The sequence below is a fragment of the Aplidium turbinatum genome, chromosome 12 (assembly GCF_918807975.1).
Source record: "Aplidium turbinatum chromosome 12, kaAplTurb1.1, whole genome shotgun sequence".
Lineage (NCBI taxonomy): Eukaryota > Metazoa > Chordata > Ascidiacea > Aplousobranchia > Polyclinidae > Aplidium > Aplidium turbinatum.
Genome location: NC_137483.1, coordinates 18,072,721 through 18,093,662, shown reverse-complemented (window position 1 = coordinate 18,093,662; position 20,942 = coordinate 18,072,721). Strand labels below are relative to the sequence as shown.

The 20,942-nt window shown below is 38.5% G+C and overlaps 1 protein-coding gene and 1 long non-coding RNA gene across 4 annotated transcripts in view; one reads left to right on the top strand and one right to left on the bottom strand.

Annotated features, from left to right (window-relative positions):
* The first annotated feature begins 6,885 nt into the window (after window positions 1-6,885).
* On the top strand, window positions 6,886-20,470 carry LOC145781375 (uncharacterized). The gene is made up of 4 exons (XR_014290725.1): window positions 6,886-7,018; window positions 18,825-18,955; window positions 19,857-19,969; window positions 20,393-20,470. It is a non-coding gene; the product is annotated as an uncharacterized LOC145781375 (long non-coding RNA).
* LOC145781374 (uncharacterized) overlaps window positions 17,233-20,942 on the bottom strand; it is a 66,827-nt gene continuing 63,117 nt past the window's right edge. For 2 of the 3 annotated variants that reach the window (XM_082593161.1, XM_082593162.1), the window contains exon 16: window positions 17,233-19,053. In XM_082593161.1, the coding sequence (XP_082449287.1) occupies window positions 18,832-19,053 (222 nt within the window). In that variant the 3' untranslated portion in view covers window positions 17,233-18,831. Of the gene's footprint in view, window positions 19,054-19,841; window positions 19,979-20,942 lie in introns of all 3 variants that reach the window. The other variant, XR_014290724.1, reaches the window with a different exon arrangement.

Below are 20,942 nucleotides of genomic sequence, written 5' to 3'. Positions count from 1 at the left end.
TCTTTCATTCCAAGCAAAGATGAAGCTATAACTTGATAGACCTGTGTTTACTATTAGTTATATTTCTGCTGTGTTCTGTACACTGCTGGGTTGATGGTTGTTTATGAAGTTATAAAAGTTTAATTAGGTAGTAGTTAGCCGGTATTGTGCAGTAAGCATTACGACATTTCATTAAGCACCAGTAGCCTAACCTATGAAGGCTTTCTGAGTACTGCAAAGTTGTGAGTAATGAAGCTGTTAGACCTTACCTAACCTATTAACTAGTGTTACACTGTAAATATTGGTCCGTTTTGTTAAAGATTATAGTAATTTTCTTATGTATGCTGTGATTCCTGTGAAGTAGTTGCAACATGTGATGAAGTTATTAAACTTCATCTACATAAGTCAGCACTCATGCACCATTTCAATAACAACTGTTTTTTAGCATGACCAATGGTGTTTGCATAAGAAAAAAATAATTACATGTAGAAAAGTTAATTCAACAGTTAGATTACAGCAACTGCTGTTCATAATTGTGCTTCTTAAATTCAGCAATCATAATGTTTCATGATTACTGTTCGTTGGAAAATCTCGTATACAATTCTATGAAGCTGACAATTAATTGTAAGCTACTAATCGAAGTATTAGTCTTGTTTGTGTTTTCTTTTTTGATTGTAACCGATTTGTTTAATTGTTGATTAGTTTCATAATTCAAATTGTTCTTTATGCCAACCTTCCATCATATGTAAAAAAGTCAATACTTCCATAGATTTCAAGGAACCATGAATAAACTCTGCTAGTTCAAATCCAAGTGTATATTTTGCTAGTGTTTCCAGTATGAAATGGGCCCAATTTCCAATCTGTTAGACAGATTTTTTATCCAATAATTTTTGTAACAAGTATAAGAGTGTTAATACTGTTAGAAAGTTGTAGGTAAATTGGCGAAATTAATATTTATGAAGTTATAGTTTTGCTTGAACTATTTGTTAGCCCATATTTCATCATTCGCAGAGACTACATGGCATTGCGTCGAAAGCGATTGCCAATAGGGGCCCCTAAACTTAGCTGTGCCTCGGGCCCCCATGAGCTTTAATCAGGCCCTGGCTGTAGGCTATACCCGGATGTATGTACGTAGGCTACAGCCCGGAGGAGCATAAAACAGTTTGGGAATGCGAACAAAATTTTTTCAAATTTTCTTTTTGTAAAGTTAAAATAACGCAGCAATTTAGGCTCCAACTTTTTATAACTTTTCTAAATAACGAATTTTTTTCCCAAAGTCGTGATGCTTTTTCCTTACAGCGGAGAGGGACTGCTTCCCCTACATCCCCATTTCGTATGGCTTTGGTGGAAAATGTTGGCTATTAAATATCAGGCTAGACACTAGCAAAAAGACTGGTTATTCAAGCAGGTTGTTAACATGGGTCCACGATCAGTAGCGTTGGCAGCGAGGTCCAGGGGCTACTTTTGGACCCGACCCCGAAATGATGTTAGGGGTTAGTAACCTTTCCAAGACGCCCCGGAACTTAAAGAAACTTCTTCCTATTTTTTGGATATGATGCGTTTTTTTTTAGAAGTGTCTGGATTTGAGGCCCAAAGATCTCAATGGCTAAGGGACTGAAATTGTCCTCTCCATTTACGCAAAAGTCAATATTAAGTTGCGTTGGAGAAGAAAAATAGACAATAACCCATCAAATAATGCCATGATACAAACAATATAACAAAATCAGATATGAAGCTTAATAGAGGAGTTATCTCCAACCTCCTTGTGTACGCCCCTGGTTGCCATAATGCAGCAAATTACTAGGTTTGCTATAAAACAACTTGTGGACTAAAAACCATCCAAAAAAAATCTAAAACTTTAGCCTATTTTTATTTGATATTGTTATAGTCTCCGTTGGGTAATCATGGAATGTGGTTTCCAAGTTTTTTTTCCGGCTCTTTGCGTCAATTATTTCAGCACTTTTGTTCATTAGAAGGTTGCGTTGCTTTTGAGAAACCGATGGAAGCTGCCAGTCTTTTTACAAGAAGCCATTTAATTGCTTTTTGTAGTGTTGGTGAAAGAATGATGTCATCTCTGGCAATTAGTTTTACTTCATTTATGTTGACTATTTGTGGGACATTTTAATTGTTCAGTAAAGATAATGGCTTCTGTTTGAAATCAAACTTAGCATAATAGGATTGAATCAAGAGCAGACTCATGAACCGATGTGAATCACCTCGGGAATTTGGAAATAACAGTGACCTTAATTTTGCCAAGCCAGATTTTTTGAATTACGGTACCACAAAGGTGTTTATGTTTTTTAGACGATAAAAATTGCATATAGTATTTGGCTTGAAAATGTAAAAAAAAATCTTTGTATCACAATCAATAAGTGTAACCCACACCACACGGTAGCCTACATTATATGTCTTGACCAAGCGTACTGTTTCAATTGTACAATTCTTACGAAACGTTATTATCGGTTACTGTCCTATATAGTAACCTTTGATTGCGAAATCCTTATTATTTCTCAATCAAACGTCAGTAACCGACAATAACATTTCGTAAGAATTATACAATTAAAACGTAACCTTTCCAAAATGCCCGGAAACTGAAAAAACCACATCATATATTTTGGATACGATGCGTTTTTTTAGTCAGCTAAATCAGCTCGAAAAGTTAGAAATAACAGGGGCTTCCACTTTGGTCAAGCCAGACTTTTTAAATAACGCAAAGATATCTATCTCTTTTAGGCTAACCAACTCGCATATTTCAATTGAAAATTGAAGTCACTTGCTTTTATCTTTGAAGAAAGGACTAAGACTTTCCCACTAAGTCCACAACTGTCTATACTCGAAACAGTTTAAAGCCAACGACCACCGGAAAAGTTTCCAACTTCTCGGTGGAGAATCATTCCTGGAAAGCGTTGGAATGATGGGATAAGGCTAGTTCCCGTAAAATGAAAAAAATCTGAAATGCCATTTAATTTTTGGTGTTGAAATCAAGTTGAAAACAGTGGCTGCCCAGTGCCCACATAGTGCATCAAATCACTAACAACTTATCCACTTGAAATCGAGATACACTCGATACACCAATTAATCTATCACATAGCCGTAGTAGATGGAGGTGCAGCGGGGGCACGGTCGCTTTCCTGCTACAAAAAAAAAACAAAAACATTATGAATTTGAAGTAAAATGTTCACTTATTTGGGCAAGTTGTAAAAAGTGCTGCGTTTTTAAAAGTATATTTGCAAAGACCAAATTTGGGCAAATTTTGTCCGCATCCCAAAAATTTTTTAGACTCTCCCATAACTATGTTCGGAATCATAGAGTATCAAAAGTTCAAAACTATTCTGTATACCACCAGTCACTTGCCTTTATCCGCTACATCTAAAATTAAACTTCTTTAAATAAGATTTATTTATTAAGAAATAATAACAATGCTACGAGCTACGTGTGTTTAAAATAACGGAACATAAATTTCTCGCGAAGCTAAACTAAACAAACGATAAACTCAACGTCTACTAATGTGAGGAATATAATAGTTGTAAGTTATTTTTCGGCACAAACATTTACACCATAATCTAACAACTGTGGATAAAAACATTTTGGATAAATTTTTAAGTCTGTGGGCTTTTAAACACTTTTTGCTAAGTAAATCAGCTGAGAAAAAGAGAGAGGGGGAGGGGAAACTTTTGTTCCGTCTGTAACGAGAATAATACCGTACAATTATAAAAATTCGAAAAAATAGCACCATAATAAACTAGATTCCGCAACAGACAGGAAGCAACGAAAGACTATATCAGTGATAAGTCAGTTGCCTCCCGTATCCTTTAATGTGAAAAAGGCATTATTGTGATTTACAAAGAAAAACAGTTCAAAATAGCACTTTAAATGCCAAATTTCAAATGACCATCTAATCCAAATCATGTGCAGAAGATAGGCCTAGGCCAATCGTAGGTTAAAATAAAAAAAAAAGAACAGTTTGAGTGATTACTTAAATTATATCTTCGAACTGAGAAAACCTTTCTAAAAGCTCAGTCCTGGCATTTTCGCACAGTGGCGTAGCCAGAAAATTTTTTTTGGGGTAGCCATGGCCACCTAAAGATATGGCCTGATTTGTCACATTTTGCAGAAATTTCCAGGTTTTTCTAACTTTAGGCAAACGTTTAAATATTTTTTTCTAAAAATTAGATTTTTACGCTTTCTTTATTCTTTTCCCCAGATGAGACAATAGGTTTTAACATCCTCACATGTTGAAAAACAAAGAAAATTTGATTTCGAAGATTTTAGTCAGACTGTTAATTTTCAATAACAGTCTGATTTTGCGTTTTTCAACTTACTTTTTCTCATTTGCTACTGCTTCCCCAAGGCAACAAAAAAGTTTTATGTCATTAGGAAACCGCAAAAAGTAAAAATATCTCAAAAAATGTCAGTCAAGCACTAGCAGTAGCTGTAATCAAAATCTGCAAAATGTGACAAATCATGCCGCATCTCCAGGTGGCCATGGGGTGGCCAAATATATGATGAGTTCAAAGGAAATACAAAGAGTTTGATTTAAAACACCACCACTTGATGTAGAAGCCTATAGACACAAAAACTTATAATGGTTGATTAGTAGGCAAAGCAATCTGCTAGCTTTTGCGAATTAATTGGTTGTTCAATTCATACGCACAGTCCATATAAAAAGAAGTATGGAAAAAAAATGCAAACCGAATTAGGTACCGTTACCACATTTCAGAACACCCAGCACAAACACTAATGCAGGTCTTGACCCTCTTCATGCATGAAAAAGATCTTTCAGCCTCAACGGTTGTTGCTGGCAAGGCCAAGATGGTTTGGATTGCACTGTGCACGCTTGGATAATATTTAGCACTCAGAAGAAGTTCTTGTAAACTTTCCTGGTTGACTTGAAAAGTCAGAGAATACCTCCAAAGAATTATTTCGCTGTCAAAGTTGTCCAAAGAATACAAATACTCAATCTCGTCTATCTTGGTTGGTTTGTTTGTTGGAAGGATGGATAGCAACGCAAACATTGAAGGGTTGTCACTGAATTTTTCCGGACAGAGTTATGCTAACGTTGGAAATACTGGGAAACCGATTCAGCACAGACGTTAGCACGGTAAACTTGTACATCCAATATTCTGGGCATTGTCAGCTCTTGTACACCGAGTAGTCTATTTCACATGCTTTTGTAAGTAATCAGGCTGTTCACGCAAAGCCGGAATGTGACTTAAAAATACTTCGTTTATTTGTTTTTACAAAATTATTGGTGTCTCTCTGTGTGTCTAAAACAAGTTCTGGGGTCTGTTAACTGCCAGATGTCTTGGAAAATGATATAATTTTCTACAAATTTTATTATATTTTCAACAAAAGGCTCAACTTCGGAATCCAAACTTTGAAAATTTGGGAGAGGTCATGGCCCCTTTTGCCCCCTCTGGCTGCACCTATGCTTTCGCATAGCCTACTTATAGACTAGAGGTAGCGAAAAATTGACGAAAGCCCATTCCCTGAGATTGACAGAGTGAAGTATCTGTTTGCCCTTGAAGTGTTGTTGCCTGTGGGTTATATTGTTTACTAAGTGGGGCTGAACGTGCTACTCAAGCGCACACTCAGAAATTTGAACCACCGTGACTGCAAATCTTTCACCAGGCTTGCAACTATAACACTTCTTAGTTCACTAGCAGTTGTTTTCTTTTTTACAAGTAACAACAATATTTTAATAACAAAAACATATGATAGCCTACATTTCATACAAAGAAGGCCACAATAAGTTTCTGGGCAGCCGATTGTAGCATCAAATAAACAGCGATAGACACGTGTTTCGCCCATGAGGCTGGGCTCATCAGTATCGCACCGTATTCTTGCCACTTCGGTAATCGACCGCCGCTTCACCAGTCAGTTTAACTCTTCTCTTTGTGGAAAGAAAAGAGCCAACAAAACCAGCAGGTGCCAGGGGTAGGACATGTGAAGAAGGGGTGTTCTTCCCGGCCATCAGCACAAGGCTGATCACTCGCTAGTACAGCGAGCAGCAGTAACGCTTCTCTAACCGTAACCACAGTTAAGAGTTAGTCATGGCCACCTAAAGATATGGCCTGATTTGTCACATTTTGCAGAAATTTCCAGGTTTTTCTAACTTTGGGCGAACGTTTAAATAAATTTTTCTAAAAATTAGATTTTTACGCTTTCTTTATTCTTTTCCCCAGATGACACAATAGGTTTTAACATTCTCACATGTTGAAAAACAAAGAAAATTTGATTTCGAAGATTTTAGTCAGACTGTTAATTTTCAATAACAGTCTGATTTTGCATTTTTCAACTTACTTTTTCTCATTTGCTACTGCTTCCCCAAGCCAACAAAAAAGTTTTATGTCATTAGGAAACCGCAAAAAGTAAAAACATCTCAAAAAATGCCAGTCAACCACTAGCAGTAGCTGTAATCAAAATCTGCAAAATGTGACAAATCAGGCCGCATTTCCAGGTGGCCATGAGTTAGTTAAGGCCACAATGTTAATTTAGGGAAAATTATGCTTTATTTTGTGAAAAGGTTCGTCTATTTGCAATGTCGTCTTGAAATTAATTAGCAGTTTTTCAAACATCAAGTACTTGATTCAGAGCAGAAGCTCAAGATTCATCCTCAGCCAAAAATGAAATGTTGTTTTGCTGATTTTTGATCAGTTTCCACGACGTGGCCTTCGATTTTGAAACAAGTCGGAGTTTTCTTTTTCTGAATCTAAAAACATGACTTAATCCTCTTCTTCTAGCACCGACAAATTTTCCAGTAACCATGTGTTTCAAATGACCTTTATGGTCAATCAATAATCTTTCAGATTGAAATATTCTGTCATCTTGGCAGGTTACGCCGTTGGACGGATTTTGGCCTGTTCGCAACTTAATCTTCTTTGAATCTGCGTGGGCGTACAAGAAAGATGCTGGATTGTTTGGATCATGCTTTCCAAAAATGTAACTATAATCACTAAATGTTGTCCCATCAAGATTCCATGCAATCCACGATTCATTGTCAGTTCCACCTAATACTACGCTTTCGCCAGGTTGAGAGGTAGATGTGCACCATCTTCTTTGTTTATTATTTACTATTTGTAATGTTTGGCAGTTCTGTTGATTCCTTGAATCCAAGATTGACCACATTCCTTCAGTGTTCATCTGTTCCATATAAATACTTTGCAAATCACGTTTCACAGAACTTGCTCTTAACTGTGGCTCTTTCTAAGAAAGAGTCTTTTACACTTTCTGGCAACTAAAAAAGTTACAACAATTTTCAGAATATCTTCACTGCAAGTAAATCTGCAAGAAAAACATAATCACTGGGTAGGCTAAACTTCTCTAAACGCAAAAAGAGCCTCTTATTAATGCCTCAAACGTAGTTATACGACAAGAGATTTGAAAAAACAGCGGTATGTTTATCAGCTACTGCCCTCCTTCTAGTGTCTGAGATAAAGGCAATTGCTGCGAGCCTACGCTTCTCTCTGTTTTAGGTATCCCTGCGCTAACATTAAAAAAACTCCTTGGTTGAACACAACTATATGTAGAGGCAGCAGAGCTACTTTTTCCGTTGTGATGGTTAAAAATAATTGATACATGCACTCACGTTTCAAAAACTGTTTTATTTTTCAAAAACTTTGCCCTTTCCTTGTGATTTGATAATTTCTCTTGACAGATCAATGAGCGATTGTTGATCGGATAACATAGGCTGTAGTTATAGGCTACCATGGTTATACAGATAAACTGGCGCACACATATTTAGTTTGTGCAGCATTTTGTGGTTTGTAATTTTACATGAAGGGCTGTAGGCCTAACATTTAATATGAATCAACACTCAGCAGCCAAATTAACTTACAACTTTAGGCTTTTGTATTTACTTTCAGTAACTTAATAGCTTTGATAGCCCACCAGAGTTAAATTACGCTCTTGAATACAAAAGGTCCGACAGTTTGAAATTAGTAAACAGACCTTGGTGTTCAAAAATATCCACTCAAAAACACATATTTTGGGCTGTTTTCAAGTTTATTTCTGAACAAAGTTTCATGAAACAGGCTGTGTGAACAGTTTTTTGCCACTTCTGCGCGTTAGTACCGTCAGGCAATAAATTCAAATTGATATTGTAGAAAATTCAAAGGCAGAAGATTCAAATTGAGGGTAACCAGAAAACGTCGCTCGATGTTTGGTGCACTGAGTTTGCATCAGACAGAGACGTGCTTACGATAAACATTGATTCCGAAGATGGCTGCGATAAAGCAGGCTTATCCCAGCCTGCCTAAACTTGCATTTTTAAATTCCCCAAACACTTGGAATTCTTCTCATTAATGTACCATAGTGTCATGTTACAGCTGAATGATGTAAACATTTTGAATAATTTAATCTGTGGGTCTGGGCAGTGTGGGCAGCGGTGTAGAGTGACTCAATTGATTGGGGGGGAAGTGGTGGGGGTCACTCCAGCAGCACAAATATTTAACTTGACATGAAAATTTAATTACAGGCAATTTTTGGTCTTTTAAATTCCAAATTTTACTCAATGAACTTTTGTTATAAACCCAGGCCATTTTCCCTTTTCTAATTTTCGCCTAATAATACTAGGCTATAGCCTATGCAATTTTACAATAACAATAAGACACGCACAAGACTCATAGCAGACAAAAATGAAGACGTATGCGAAATTCAGCCAGGGTTTCTTGATTTTTTTGAACTCGACAAAAGTGTTTAAAAAGATGAATTATGTATTGAAATTAGGCTACAGTAGTTCCTGCAGTAGCCTATAGCCTAGTCACAAAGATGGAATGGTGAGCATTTCACTTTCCAATGGGCCTGTGTATGACGTAAACCCAGGCCCAGATTTAGGGGGGGAAGAGGGTGCAGGTGCCCTGGGCCCCCCGACTTTTGAAAAGCCCCCCTACGTGGAATTGCACGGGGGACCCCGATCTAAAAGTACCCCGAACCCCACATCAGCTAAATCCAGCCCGCGTAAACCTTCTTCTTCGTCGTCGTATGAGCTGTTCTTCCGGACTATATGTTTGGGCATGATGTCATCAGCCACTCGACAGTCTCGTCATCCAGGGTCTTCAGTCCAAGCGTTCCATGTGGTGGTTGATGGATTGGGCAGTCATGGACGACATGATCTACTGTCTGGTCTGTGGCGCCACACTCGCATCCCGGTGAGGGAGCCAGGCCCCATCTGCACATGTCTGAACGAAAGCGACCGACGCCGGCTCGTAGGCGGTTAAGCCGGACCCACGCAAGTCTTGCGAGGGACATTCCCGGAGGGTGGGGATCGACGTCGGGTAGGAAATCACGGAGTCGGGAGGTGTTGTTTTGCCACTCCATGTTCCATGTGTAGTTCGTCCAGTGTGCCGCACTTATTCCAAGATCTTCAACGTTGTTCAGAAGCTGTTGTGCAGCGGGCACAAATGGGCGTCTTGATTTCAGTCGCTGCTGTCCTCCAGGTAGGCGCTGGAGTGTACTGTGGAGGAGGTGGCCGGGGTCCAGCGCGCGACGAGCAAGGGAAATCATGGCTTCTTTAAGGCGAAGCTCAGCAGGTTGGATGCCTGCAAGGATGGGAAGGCAGTCCGTTGGAGTGGGACGCAGGCATCTAGTCACAGTGCGTAGTGCGTCATTGATGGCGGTGTCAATGTGGCGGGTGTGAGAGCTGCGGCACCACACTGGTGCGCAGTACTCGGCGGTAGAATGGACGAGGGCCAAGGTAGCTGTGCGAAGGGTTTTCGCATCAGCTCCCCAGCCGGAACCAGCCAGCCGCCTCAAAAGTGCAACGCGCGCAGATAGTTTTTTGCGCAGTGACTCCAGGTGTCGTCGGTACGTGAGTGACCTGTCCAGGGTTACGCCGAGGTAGGTGGGTTCGGCGCAGTAGGGGAGGTGTTCGTCATCGGTGGTAATGTTGATCTCACGTTTTGCTTCCTTGTTGTTTATATGGAAAGCCGCCGACACTGTCTTTGCCTTGCTGAGCTGTAGCTTCCATTTCTGGAGATATTTTGATATAGTTGACATGTCCTGGCTTAGGTTTCTCTCCATTGACTGCCAATCTCCGGCTGGATGCAGGAGAGCCAGATCGTCTGCGTAAGCATACTTCCTGGAGATGGTGTCAGGCAGGTCATAGATGTAAGTGTTAAAAAGGAGGGGAGCCAGGACAGAGCCCTGTGGGACGCCGTTCCTGAGTCGACGTAGTTTACTTTGTCGGCCGCTACCGGTGGAAAGGGTAAAGCTGCGGTTTTGCACAAGTTCCATAATCATATGGACCATGTGCCTGTCAGGAAGGAGACGGAGTAGTTTGCAGGTAAGGCCGCTGTGCCATACAGTGTCGTAGGCAGCCGTGAGATCGACAAACACGGCGTCAGCCTTCTTTTTTGCCGAGAAGCTGTCCTCGATGTCTTAGATCATCAGAGTAACCTGGTCTACGGTTGATCTTCCGTGGCGTAAACCTTGAAGAAAAAGGACATTTTAAATTAGTGGCGTAGGCTGCACAGAAATTTTCAATGGTGAGGGAAGTTGAAAATATATTGCTTTGATGAGTTGAACAGAACCATGATAACCACCTTTTACCACGCGACAAAAACAAATCGGGGCTTGTGAAAGGTTAAAAAATGTTAGCTTTTACGCCAAATTATGTTCATGAAAGATTGTTCAGTAAATGTAATCAAAGTTTCTTTTTTGGTTTAGTGAGTAATGTAGCATTGTAGCCCATTGACTGTAAATGTAATTCACCGTTTACAAATAACCTATCTCACGCTGTGTTAGGTAGGTCTTTCCTGCAGAGTAGCCTACAAAAAGCATTTTCCAGGGAGTTACGATAAGATCATTACACAATACTTATTGCAGTGATTTATTTTGCTCATCGCCAGTTCAGTAAGAACAAAGTAGGCCTAGTTCAATAGTGATATTAACTTTGGCAAATATCTCAGTCTTACACACACACTCTTGTTGATACAACGTTTCGACGGTGCATCATATTGTTAACCAGCATTATAAAATGATTTTATCAACAATTACAAATTCAGCGTCAGTAGTTTGAACCAACATAGTCATTAACTCGCAAACAAGTAACCACGGACAAAATTAATTTGGACCTCATTGGTCTACAATTTTACGATATGTCTAGCTTGTTTGTTTGGCGTAACGGATAAGGCGTTTGTTTTCCCATCATGCAATCCTAGTTCGACTCCCGACTTCAGCTGGTTGTTGAAAACACCGCTCACCTCTACCTAGGGTGTAATAAATTGGGTGCGCATAATTGCTGTTGGAAAGGCGACCGAAAGGAACTGGCCACCCTCCTTAGTGCGGAAGGCTTAGTACAATGAGAACCTTATCTTCACACACCCAACACTTGAATCAAGTATGAGACCACCTTTACCTAGTAGTTTGTTGAAAATGAGACCACCTTTACCTAGTAGTTTGTTGAAAACAAAATTTGATTGCTTTTGCTGAAACGTGATAAAATCGCTATAGAGGTGTTTGAAGCAAATCAGACAAAGGACTTTATTCTGTTAAACAAGTTTGACCCAAAAAGAAAATCAACACAAAGGATTTATGTACGGTAATAAAAATGAAGAAAATTTTAAAATACATTGTCTTTTGCTTAAAACATTTCCATGTAAAAGTATAATTCATATATCTTGACCAAGTTGTTTACTGTGCATGCAAGTTCGCTCAATTTTTACTTTATTAGCCTATACTCATTCTGTGATGTAACATCTCTTGCATTTTTTTTTCTGCGCATAGCAAAACCAAATTGCTACGATTTCGAAATGAAAGGCAAAGATTTTTCCGACAAAATGAAACGAAAGTTAGTGTTAAAAGCTTTTTAACAAGAAAGCAATACCCAATTTACCAAATTCAGATCTCACTGAGGGGTCAAGTTAGTTAGGTAGGCCTTTTTTAAAATTAAAGCGAGTAATCCCAATATAGGCTACGTAAAATTACTTTTTACTTTTAAATTCCGTCACAGAAAATTTGCTGGCTACAGGTAATTGCTGTTATCAGAACACAAATTTATGTCTTTCTTAAACTCCACGTAGGCTATAGTTCCAGGTCCTTAGGGGCAAAAATGAGCATCTTTAGGCTAAACGTGTTACACGTTGTTTTTTTGCACTTTTTTGTTGTTGATGAATCTAACTTCAATTTTAGTGGGTGCCGCAACTTTTTGGGTCACGTGATCACCCCCAAATCAATTTTGAGCTCTTTTCACGGCATTTCTATGCAATTAAATACGTTATTTTTTATATTTGGACTGACTGCCACTACAAAATACACGAGACAAAAATCAAACAAAATTATGTCATCAATGACGTCATTGTGACGTCATAACATCATTTTTGCTTGTTTTTTCTTGTTGTAGTCGCTTGTTTGTTGTTGGTATTACTTTTTTGGTTACAATAAGTTACCAGTGCTAAAACAATTCCCTTTTCAAATATGACGTCTGCATTGCATCATGAATGACGTCATAATTGTGTTTTGTGATTTTTTTTCAGATGTTTTTCTTACTAGTTTAGGCCCTTAGGGGCAAAAATGAGCATCTTTAGGCTAAACGTGTTACACGTTGTTTTTTTGTGGTTGATGAATCTAACTTCAATTTTAGCGGGTGCCGCAACTTTTGGGTCACGTGATCACCCCCAAATCGGGGATTCCCCCCAAATCAATTTTGAGCTCTTTTCGCGGCATTTCTATCCAATTAGATACGTTATTTTTTATATTTGGTCTGACTGCTACTACAAAATACACGAGATAAAAATCACCCAAAATTATGTTATTAATGACGTCATTGTGACGTCATAACACTAATTTTTTGCTAGTTTTTTTCTTATTGTAGTCGCTTGTTTGTTGTTGGTGTTACTTTTTTGATTACAATAAGTTACCAATGCTAAAATAATTCCCTCTTCAAATATGACGTCAGCATTACATCATGGATGACGTCATAACTTTGTTTTGTGATTGTTTTTTCAGATGTTTTTCTTGTAGGTTAGTATAGTAGGTAGGCAATAACCAGTATTTTATACAGGTTGATTAGTGATAGGCCTGTCATGAATGTAACTACCAAAAAAACTACTCATCATCGGCGTATGAGCAGATCTTTCCAGGCTCGATTGGAGGGCAAGAAATCATCAGCCACTCAACAGTCTCGTCGTCCAGGACCTTCAGACCATGCGCATCGTGTGGAGGTCGGTGGGTTAGGCAGTGGTGGATGACATGGTCTGCGGTCTGTTTAGTGGCACCACACTCGCATTCTGGTGAAGGAGCCAGGCCCCACTTGTGCATGTCCGAACAAAAACGGCCGACGCCAGTTCGCAGTCGGTTAAGCTTGACCCACGCAAGCCTTGTAAGGGACATCCCCGGTAGACGGGGATCGGCGTCGGGTATGAAGTCACGGAACGTGGAGGTGTGGTTTTGCCACTCCGTGTTCCACATGTGGTTCATCCAGTGTTTCGCACTTAAACCAAGTTCTTCTGTGTTCTGAAGTAGTTGTTGTGCGGCAGGCACAAAGGGGCGTCTTGATTTCAACCGTTGCTTTGAAGGTGGTGGTCGCTTGAATGTTGCATGGAGGAGATGGTCGGGGTCCAGAGCGCGGCGAGCGAGAGAAATCGTGGCTCCTTTACGACGTAGCTCAAAGGGGTTGGATGCCTGCTAGGATGGGTAGGTAGTCCGTCGGAGTGGGACGCAGGCATCCACTCACAGTACGCAGTGCATCGTTGATGGCGGTATCAATGTGGTAGGTGTGAGAACTACGGCACCAGACTGGTGCGCAGTAGTCTATTCAAAGGTGGAATGAACAAGGGCTAGGGTAGCTATACGAAGAGTTTTAGCACCAGCTCCCCAACCGGAACCCGCCAATTGCCTCAAAAGTGCGACGCGTGTAGATAGTTTTTTGCGCAGTGACTCCAAGTGTCGGCGGTACGTGAGTGACCTGTCCAGAGTTATGCCGAAATAAGTAGGTTCGGCACAGTAGGGCGAGCGCTCCCCATCAATTTTGATGTTTATCTCACGCTGTGCCTCCCGGTTGTTAAGGTGGAAGGCCGCCGACACTGTCTTTGCCTTGCTGAGCTGTAGCTTCCGTTTCCGGAGGTATGCTGATAGTGTTTGCATGTCTTGGCTGAGATTCCTCTCCACTGACTGCCAGTTTCCTGCTGAGTGCAGGAGTGCCAGGTCGTCTGCGTAAGCATATTTCCTGGAGATGGTGGGGGGCAAGTCATAGGTGTATATGTTGAACAGGACAGGAGCCAAGACTAAGCCCTGTGTGACGCCGTTTTTAAGTCGGCGTAGTCTGCTTCGACGACCGCTACCGGTTGTGAGGGTAAAACTGCGGTTTTGCACAAAACTCGCTTCATTTCAATCCATGATATTGTTTTATCTTTACCTCAGTCTCTGATGATTTGCGTTTCTTTGCCTTTGTTTTATGCTATCACAGGCTGTGATAGGCTACTGTTTCGTCTTTTTTCGGCTTTGGAAAGAAAGGCTTGGGATGGTTGGATGCTTAATCTTACCGAAATGTGTGGTTTATTTAACTCTCTAAATTTCTCAAGCTCTCCTAGTTCTATAAATGACATACAAAAGTATGTCATGGCTCTTTATGGCAATGGTCCTACTATCACGGATGCAGACGATTGCCGTTATATGATGTTTACCAATGGTTGCATTATTCAAAGGCTGCCACCAACGTCAGCTGCTCTGATGCAGCATTCACACGGTAGCCACTTTAACAAGTCGAAATTCTGCCACTGAAATTGACTACAATGCAACCGCCAACCAATCAGAACGTGTTATAAGAGGCTACCGTCCAATTGTGACCCTTATAGCTCTCATTCAGAGAGTTAAGGCTTGTTTTGAACTTTATTTGGAAATTACAGAAGAAAAAGAGCAATAGCAGAGGTGAGAATCGAACACGCGTCAATGAAATGACTACTTTCTAGCCCTAACCCTAACCCCTAAGCCAACCAGCTGACAAAAAATCCATCGCTTAATTTGCTTTCTATGATCTTATTTTCGCAATTTTTTACGTCACTTAAACCGCAGCTTATGATTGGTTGGCGGTTTCATTCTAGTCAATTTCAGTGGCAGAATTTCGACTTGTTAAAGTGGCTACCCATTCACACAGAGCGATATATCAAGCTGAAATATGGAAATCAAACCTCGTAAATGTTCAGCAACTATCTTCTCTTTTAGCTTGGGGTTGGAAACATAATGATGCAAATCAGCTTGTTCCGTTTTGGACCTCAAGCCAATCCGCATCATCGATTCACGAAATGATACATCATTGTAGTTGTTAATCTACTTATGGCTCTCAATATTCCTGAAAGAAAAAATCCATAAAATGCACAAGCCTTTGTTCATGCGAGTACGAAACATGCAATTCGACCACACAATCTCCAATCCTCTCTGATGTTTCATCTTCAATCCACATTGACGTTTCATCTCCAATCCACACTGACCATTCAAGAAATGCTTTTGATTTTCTAAATTCTATGTTGTAACTTGAAAAAACTTGTCGTACGAATTTTCTTAACATCAAATTACGTAGGCTTATGGTATGAATAACACTAAAATCCGCTACTGGTAGTTTTTTCATCTTGAATTGACAGTGTTAAGACTCAGACATTGCATAATCTGGTGTCGTGTATTCATTTGATTTGTAGATCATAATTAGTTAATTACATATTATTTTAACTTTTAAAGTGGCATGGCTAAAAGGGAAATTCACCCCTAGTAGTTGCTTTTCTGGTTATATCCTTGATGACGTCATTATTGCGTCATATTGTACTGGTATTGTTGTTATTGCTTGCAATTGCAAAATTTTAAGCCTTTGCAAAATTTATAATGATAGTTATATTTGATCGCTTTTTTCAGAATAAACTTACCTTTGGTTCCTAAGTTTCAAGTTGTCTCGTCTTAATAATGTAATGATGACGTCATAAAAGATGCAATCATGACGAAACTACTTTTGGGAATTGTGAAATGGTATCAGTAACCGGTACTCCAACTAAAACCAACAGCAAACGACCAAAATAGGTTAAAAAAGCAAAAAAAAATTGATGACGTCATCAATCAAACTATTTTGTGTTTGTTTTGTCTCACTTATTTGTGTGTGCTTTTTAAGTTAAAATACGCAAAAATCAAATATGCAATTGCACAAAATAGCGTAAAAACAGCTGAAACGTGATTTTTGGGGAAATCCCCGATTTGAGGGTGATCACGTGACCCAAAAAGTTGCGGCACCCACTAAAATCAAAGTTGGGTTGACCAACTGCAAAAAAACAACGTGTAACACGTTTAGCCTAAAGATTCCCCTAAGGGCCTGAACTAGTAGGCTAAATAAGAATAAGATAATTAGGTTTAGGCTAATAATTTGCGCTGATGAGTGATAAAAAAAAGATAATGCCTCATGTAAGAAAGCCATCATGGTAATAAACTGTTTAAAAATCAGATTGTCTCATTCAATGGCTACGGTTGACAACTGAGAGATAAAAACTATCAAAACTCTAATGCGACCGACCGAAAAACGATAAATGATGTCACAAGCACGTCCGTAAATACTTGGTTGGTCACAATGTTTAAAGGCCAACTTTAATAATGACGTATTCTTGAAATGTCACTGCTATTTTTGTCTTGTATTTAATGTTTTAAACAGAAAAGTTTAAGTGCATGAACTGCGCAATTTAAGTGACGGTTGACCCCTATACTTTATAATTTAGAAAAGTTTCAAACCAATCTTATGATTTTTTCTCTAAAAACTAATATACTTTTTTACTGGAACGTCAAAATGATTGGGGGGCACGTACCCTTAGTCGTTACTGGGCTACCCATCGTCCATCATAGTAACATAGACAATTACCGTTTCGAAAAACTTCAATTTAAGCAGTCTAGATTTCTCAGTTGTCACTTTGTGCCAGACTCCATTCGTTTACAAGTAGAATGAAGTGTGATCAGATATTTCTAGTACAACAGAATTTGTCAGTTCGTCTTATTTGTCATAGTTTGTCGGACCTGACAGAAATTATTATAGTTTTGACCTGTTCGCCTAATTTCTCACTTTTTTTCTAATCTCCTTGGTGACGAATTCTACTGTAGGCCTATAAGGAAAAAGAAAACTTTTTTTTGGTTTCAAGTTATCAGGGTTGCAACTTAGGCTACTTACAAGCATTTCACACAAACACCCACTAATGACGCGGAGTAGGCTACTCGTAACCCTCAGAAACTGATTCAGCTACATTCAAAAACAACCTGCTATTGCTTTCACTCAGGTGCTACTACTAGCAGACGTTCAGTGCACGGCACTGTATTTAATATTCATCATCATTCAAACGAAACCACAATAAAAATAATTAAACAAAATGAGAAAAAAATGAAGGGAAAACCATAAACTCATCAGTCAGAATGCCAGTTGAAAAGTGTAGCAAACCTAAGGTGGGCCACTTGCAACAATCTTGAAAACGACTTGAACTTCACATAGGACACCATTTCCTATTAAAGCGAAGTTTGAAACACGCGTTTCTTTTAACAGGTAACTATTTATTGTAACTTTTAATGTAACAGAGTAGCAATTCCTTTAATTTAGAAAATGAAATATCTTCTGACAGGTGTCAAACCCACAACAATGCTCGATATGAACGATTCGGTTACATGTCTTGTAATGCAAAGAAATTTATTTTCACACGAGTCAGTTCAATCATACATAGATAAAAAATTTTTTTAGCAATATATGATTGAACTGATGATTGGCTAACTTTTTGTAGTATTAATAGTTTTTATTGTTTTAATTGATAAGTTATATGCATTCTATGTTTGATTTACAATGAATGACACGTTTAAATAAAGCACATAGTGGAATAAAAGGTGGTAAATGAAACGGTACAAATGCACACAAGAAAACAATATTTCTTTTCAAGCATAATCTGCTATTATTGATTTAACGTCAGCAACGCAAATGCAAGCACAATGAAAGACAATTCAGGTCATTCTATTACAGTCAACATTTTGAAATTTTATGATTGGTCAGTTCAATCATACATAGATCAAAATTTTTTTTTAGCGATATATGATTGAACTGATTCGTGTGAAAATAAATTCCTCTGCATTCCTTTAATTTGGGGTTTTGAGAAACGAGATCTGATTGTACTTCTAAATATTTTGAGCAAAACACCCACACATGAATGTCTACTGGATTTTTTTAAATATATCCTCGCACTCAACTTTTAGCACCCTAAAACTTTTTACGAACCACTGCTGGTTGAAAATAAACAACTGGATTCCGTTATAAGCAACAAGATACTTCACACAGATACATTTGATTGAGTGTTCAAAAACAATAAGTTAATAACATATTAAGCTACAAAATAAACTAAGGAGAAATATAACTTTAAAAAATCAGTTGCTGCACTCTTGATTTGCAAAATTAAATAACCCTGTCGATGGGAAGCAAAGTTAAGCGACTTTTGGTTTGGAAAACGGTTTTTACTTTCAAATTATGTCAAAAACTTAGTGCTGGTGGAAACGTTCTCTAATATCATGGCATGTCTTGATATTTTCAAAACTTCACAGGTAAAGCACTTCAACAATGTCGAGATGAAAAATAGCAACATACTCCCACAACTCTTTGGGGATGTTTGAATAACGCATGACGTCCCATGGCGGTGTCGAAACTGTCATGCTGGTTGTCAACTGATGACACAGGTTGAAAAAGCAACAAAATGTCGCCACTCATACAACAAAATCCGTCATTTTTACATTGATTCTGCAGACGTTGAAATCAATATAAAAATGACGGGTTTTGCTGTATGGGCATTTGACACCAAAACAACCCTTTATACATTACGCAGCAGCATAGTATCATCTCATATCTTGTTTCATTGCAGTAAAACTTCATTCATTGTCCGGTTGAGCTCGGGAAGCATTTGACCTAGCGACGCCTGGTTTACGAATGAAGTTGATGATCCTTGAGTTGTTGGACAAGCTACCCATTGGCGTGATCTTCTTCTGATGCTTAGTAAGCATATGGCGACGAAATGTGTTACGAGTCTTGAACCGACGAGGGCAGTCTGTGCAAACATAAGGCTCTTCTCCTGTGTGTCGGTGTTTGTGCTCCTGAAAGGAGACGCGAATGTTAATTGTTAAAAAGCAACGTTATTTGTTTTAATTACCAACTAAAACTTAATTTATTCAGTGATTTTTCACAACAAACTTCGTCCTATATAACTGTGTCTAGGATTATTGTTTGGCTCGAAATTAAAGATCTTTTCTCAAAACACCAAAGAAAGGCACAGATTTACAAAGCCATTTCTTTTTGTGTAAATCTGTAATAAATTTATTAGAATCGTTAATGACTGTTGTTTTATTTTGGATTGTAATTTTACTCTCGGTTTTCAAAAAATTGGAATCTTTAAACCTAATATAATCCGCAAAAAGTCGAGTTGGTGTGACTTTAATCTTATTGGCAAATAGTAAATACTAAAAAAGATCTAACTGTCCAAACCTGTGCTAACAACTGCCGTAGATAGACTCACGTAAACTAGATGACTTTTCAGATTGTTTAAACGTTTGCAGACGTTGAATCAATGTAAAAATGATGGGCTTTGCTGTGGGTCACTACATAACATCATTCACTAATATATATTTCAGAAATGGAAAGTAACTATTCAAAACTAAAGTGCTCAATGTGTCACAGCAGAGCTGGTACACCACTGCAATAAAATCTGAGAGATCAACATTTGTTTCTTCATTTGCATATGATTAGGCCTGGTAATTTTAACTTTTTGTTAAGTATATAAACGTAAGAACAAAACGGTATGAGCGCCTGGTCAATCTGATCAAATAATAAAGAGTCTAACTTGAAGAAACTAAACTCATGTTCAGCAAACGTTCAAAAACTCAACTGTTTTCATCTTCAGTGCTACATATAAACTGCCAAAGAATACAACTGTGTACAAGACTAGACAACCACGGGATCGGAATTCTGATCTGAAAGTAGAAGCAAAATACAAAGCGACTTCCACCATCACAGGTATAACATCTGCAAAATAAAAGGCGACCAAGTTGAAGCAAAACTATGACCAGAAATTAATTCACAAATAATTTATGGTGCTATGCAATCGAGGTAGCAAAATCTGCCCTTTTTACATTCGTACTACATATAATGACGTTGAATCATTGACACACGTAATTTAACTTTACTTTTCTAACTGCTTGCGAAAGCTAATTAGCTGCATGCTAAGCTGCCACTGCAGAGAACTAACTTTTACTTCAACCATCAACTTTCTGTTCAGTACTGCGCATGGAGTTACGCATCATGCAATGTTAAAATCATGAAAATAACATCAGCAGTTTGAAGTGCCGTGAGAAATATCTTGATTGAAAATACACATTAAGTCATGCCATGGCTAAATCTATAAACTTGTTACTAGATAATTGAAACATGCCTACACAGTTTTCAGCTGACGGAATGTGCACCATCATCATCAAGTTCCTTCCTCTCGTCGAGGGTTGGAGGCAATGAAGCGCCAAGTTTCTTTGTTGTGAGATTTTTCTACTGCAGTTTTGCAATTAAGTCTTGACCAGTCTTTAATATCATTAGTCCAAATTCTTGGTGGTTTGCCCCTGTTTTGTTTTCCATTTATTTCTCTTTCTAGTAGTTGTCTTTGAATAGAACTACAGCGAATCATATGACCAAAATATTTCAATTTTCTTGATTTAATTGTTTGTAGAATTTCCATGTTGGTTTGTATTCTAGATAGTACATCTTCGTTTGTGATTTTATCCTTCCATGAAATTTTAAACATTCTTCTACAACTCCACATTTCAAATGTTTCAAGTCGTTTTACTATTTGTGATGACTAAGTCCATGTTTCCACATTGTAAAGAAATATGTAATCCAATGAATAAAACTATCACAATGCTCAAATTAAAAAAAAAAACGTTCACATGTGTGTTATACATTGCCCTGCTTTATTTCAGCATTAACCAGCAGGAACAATGGA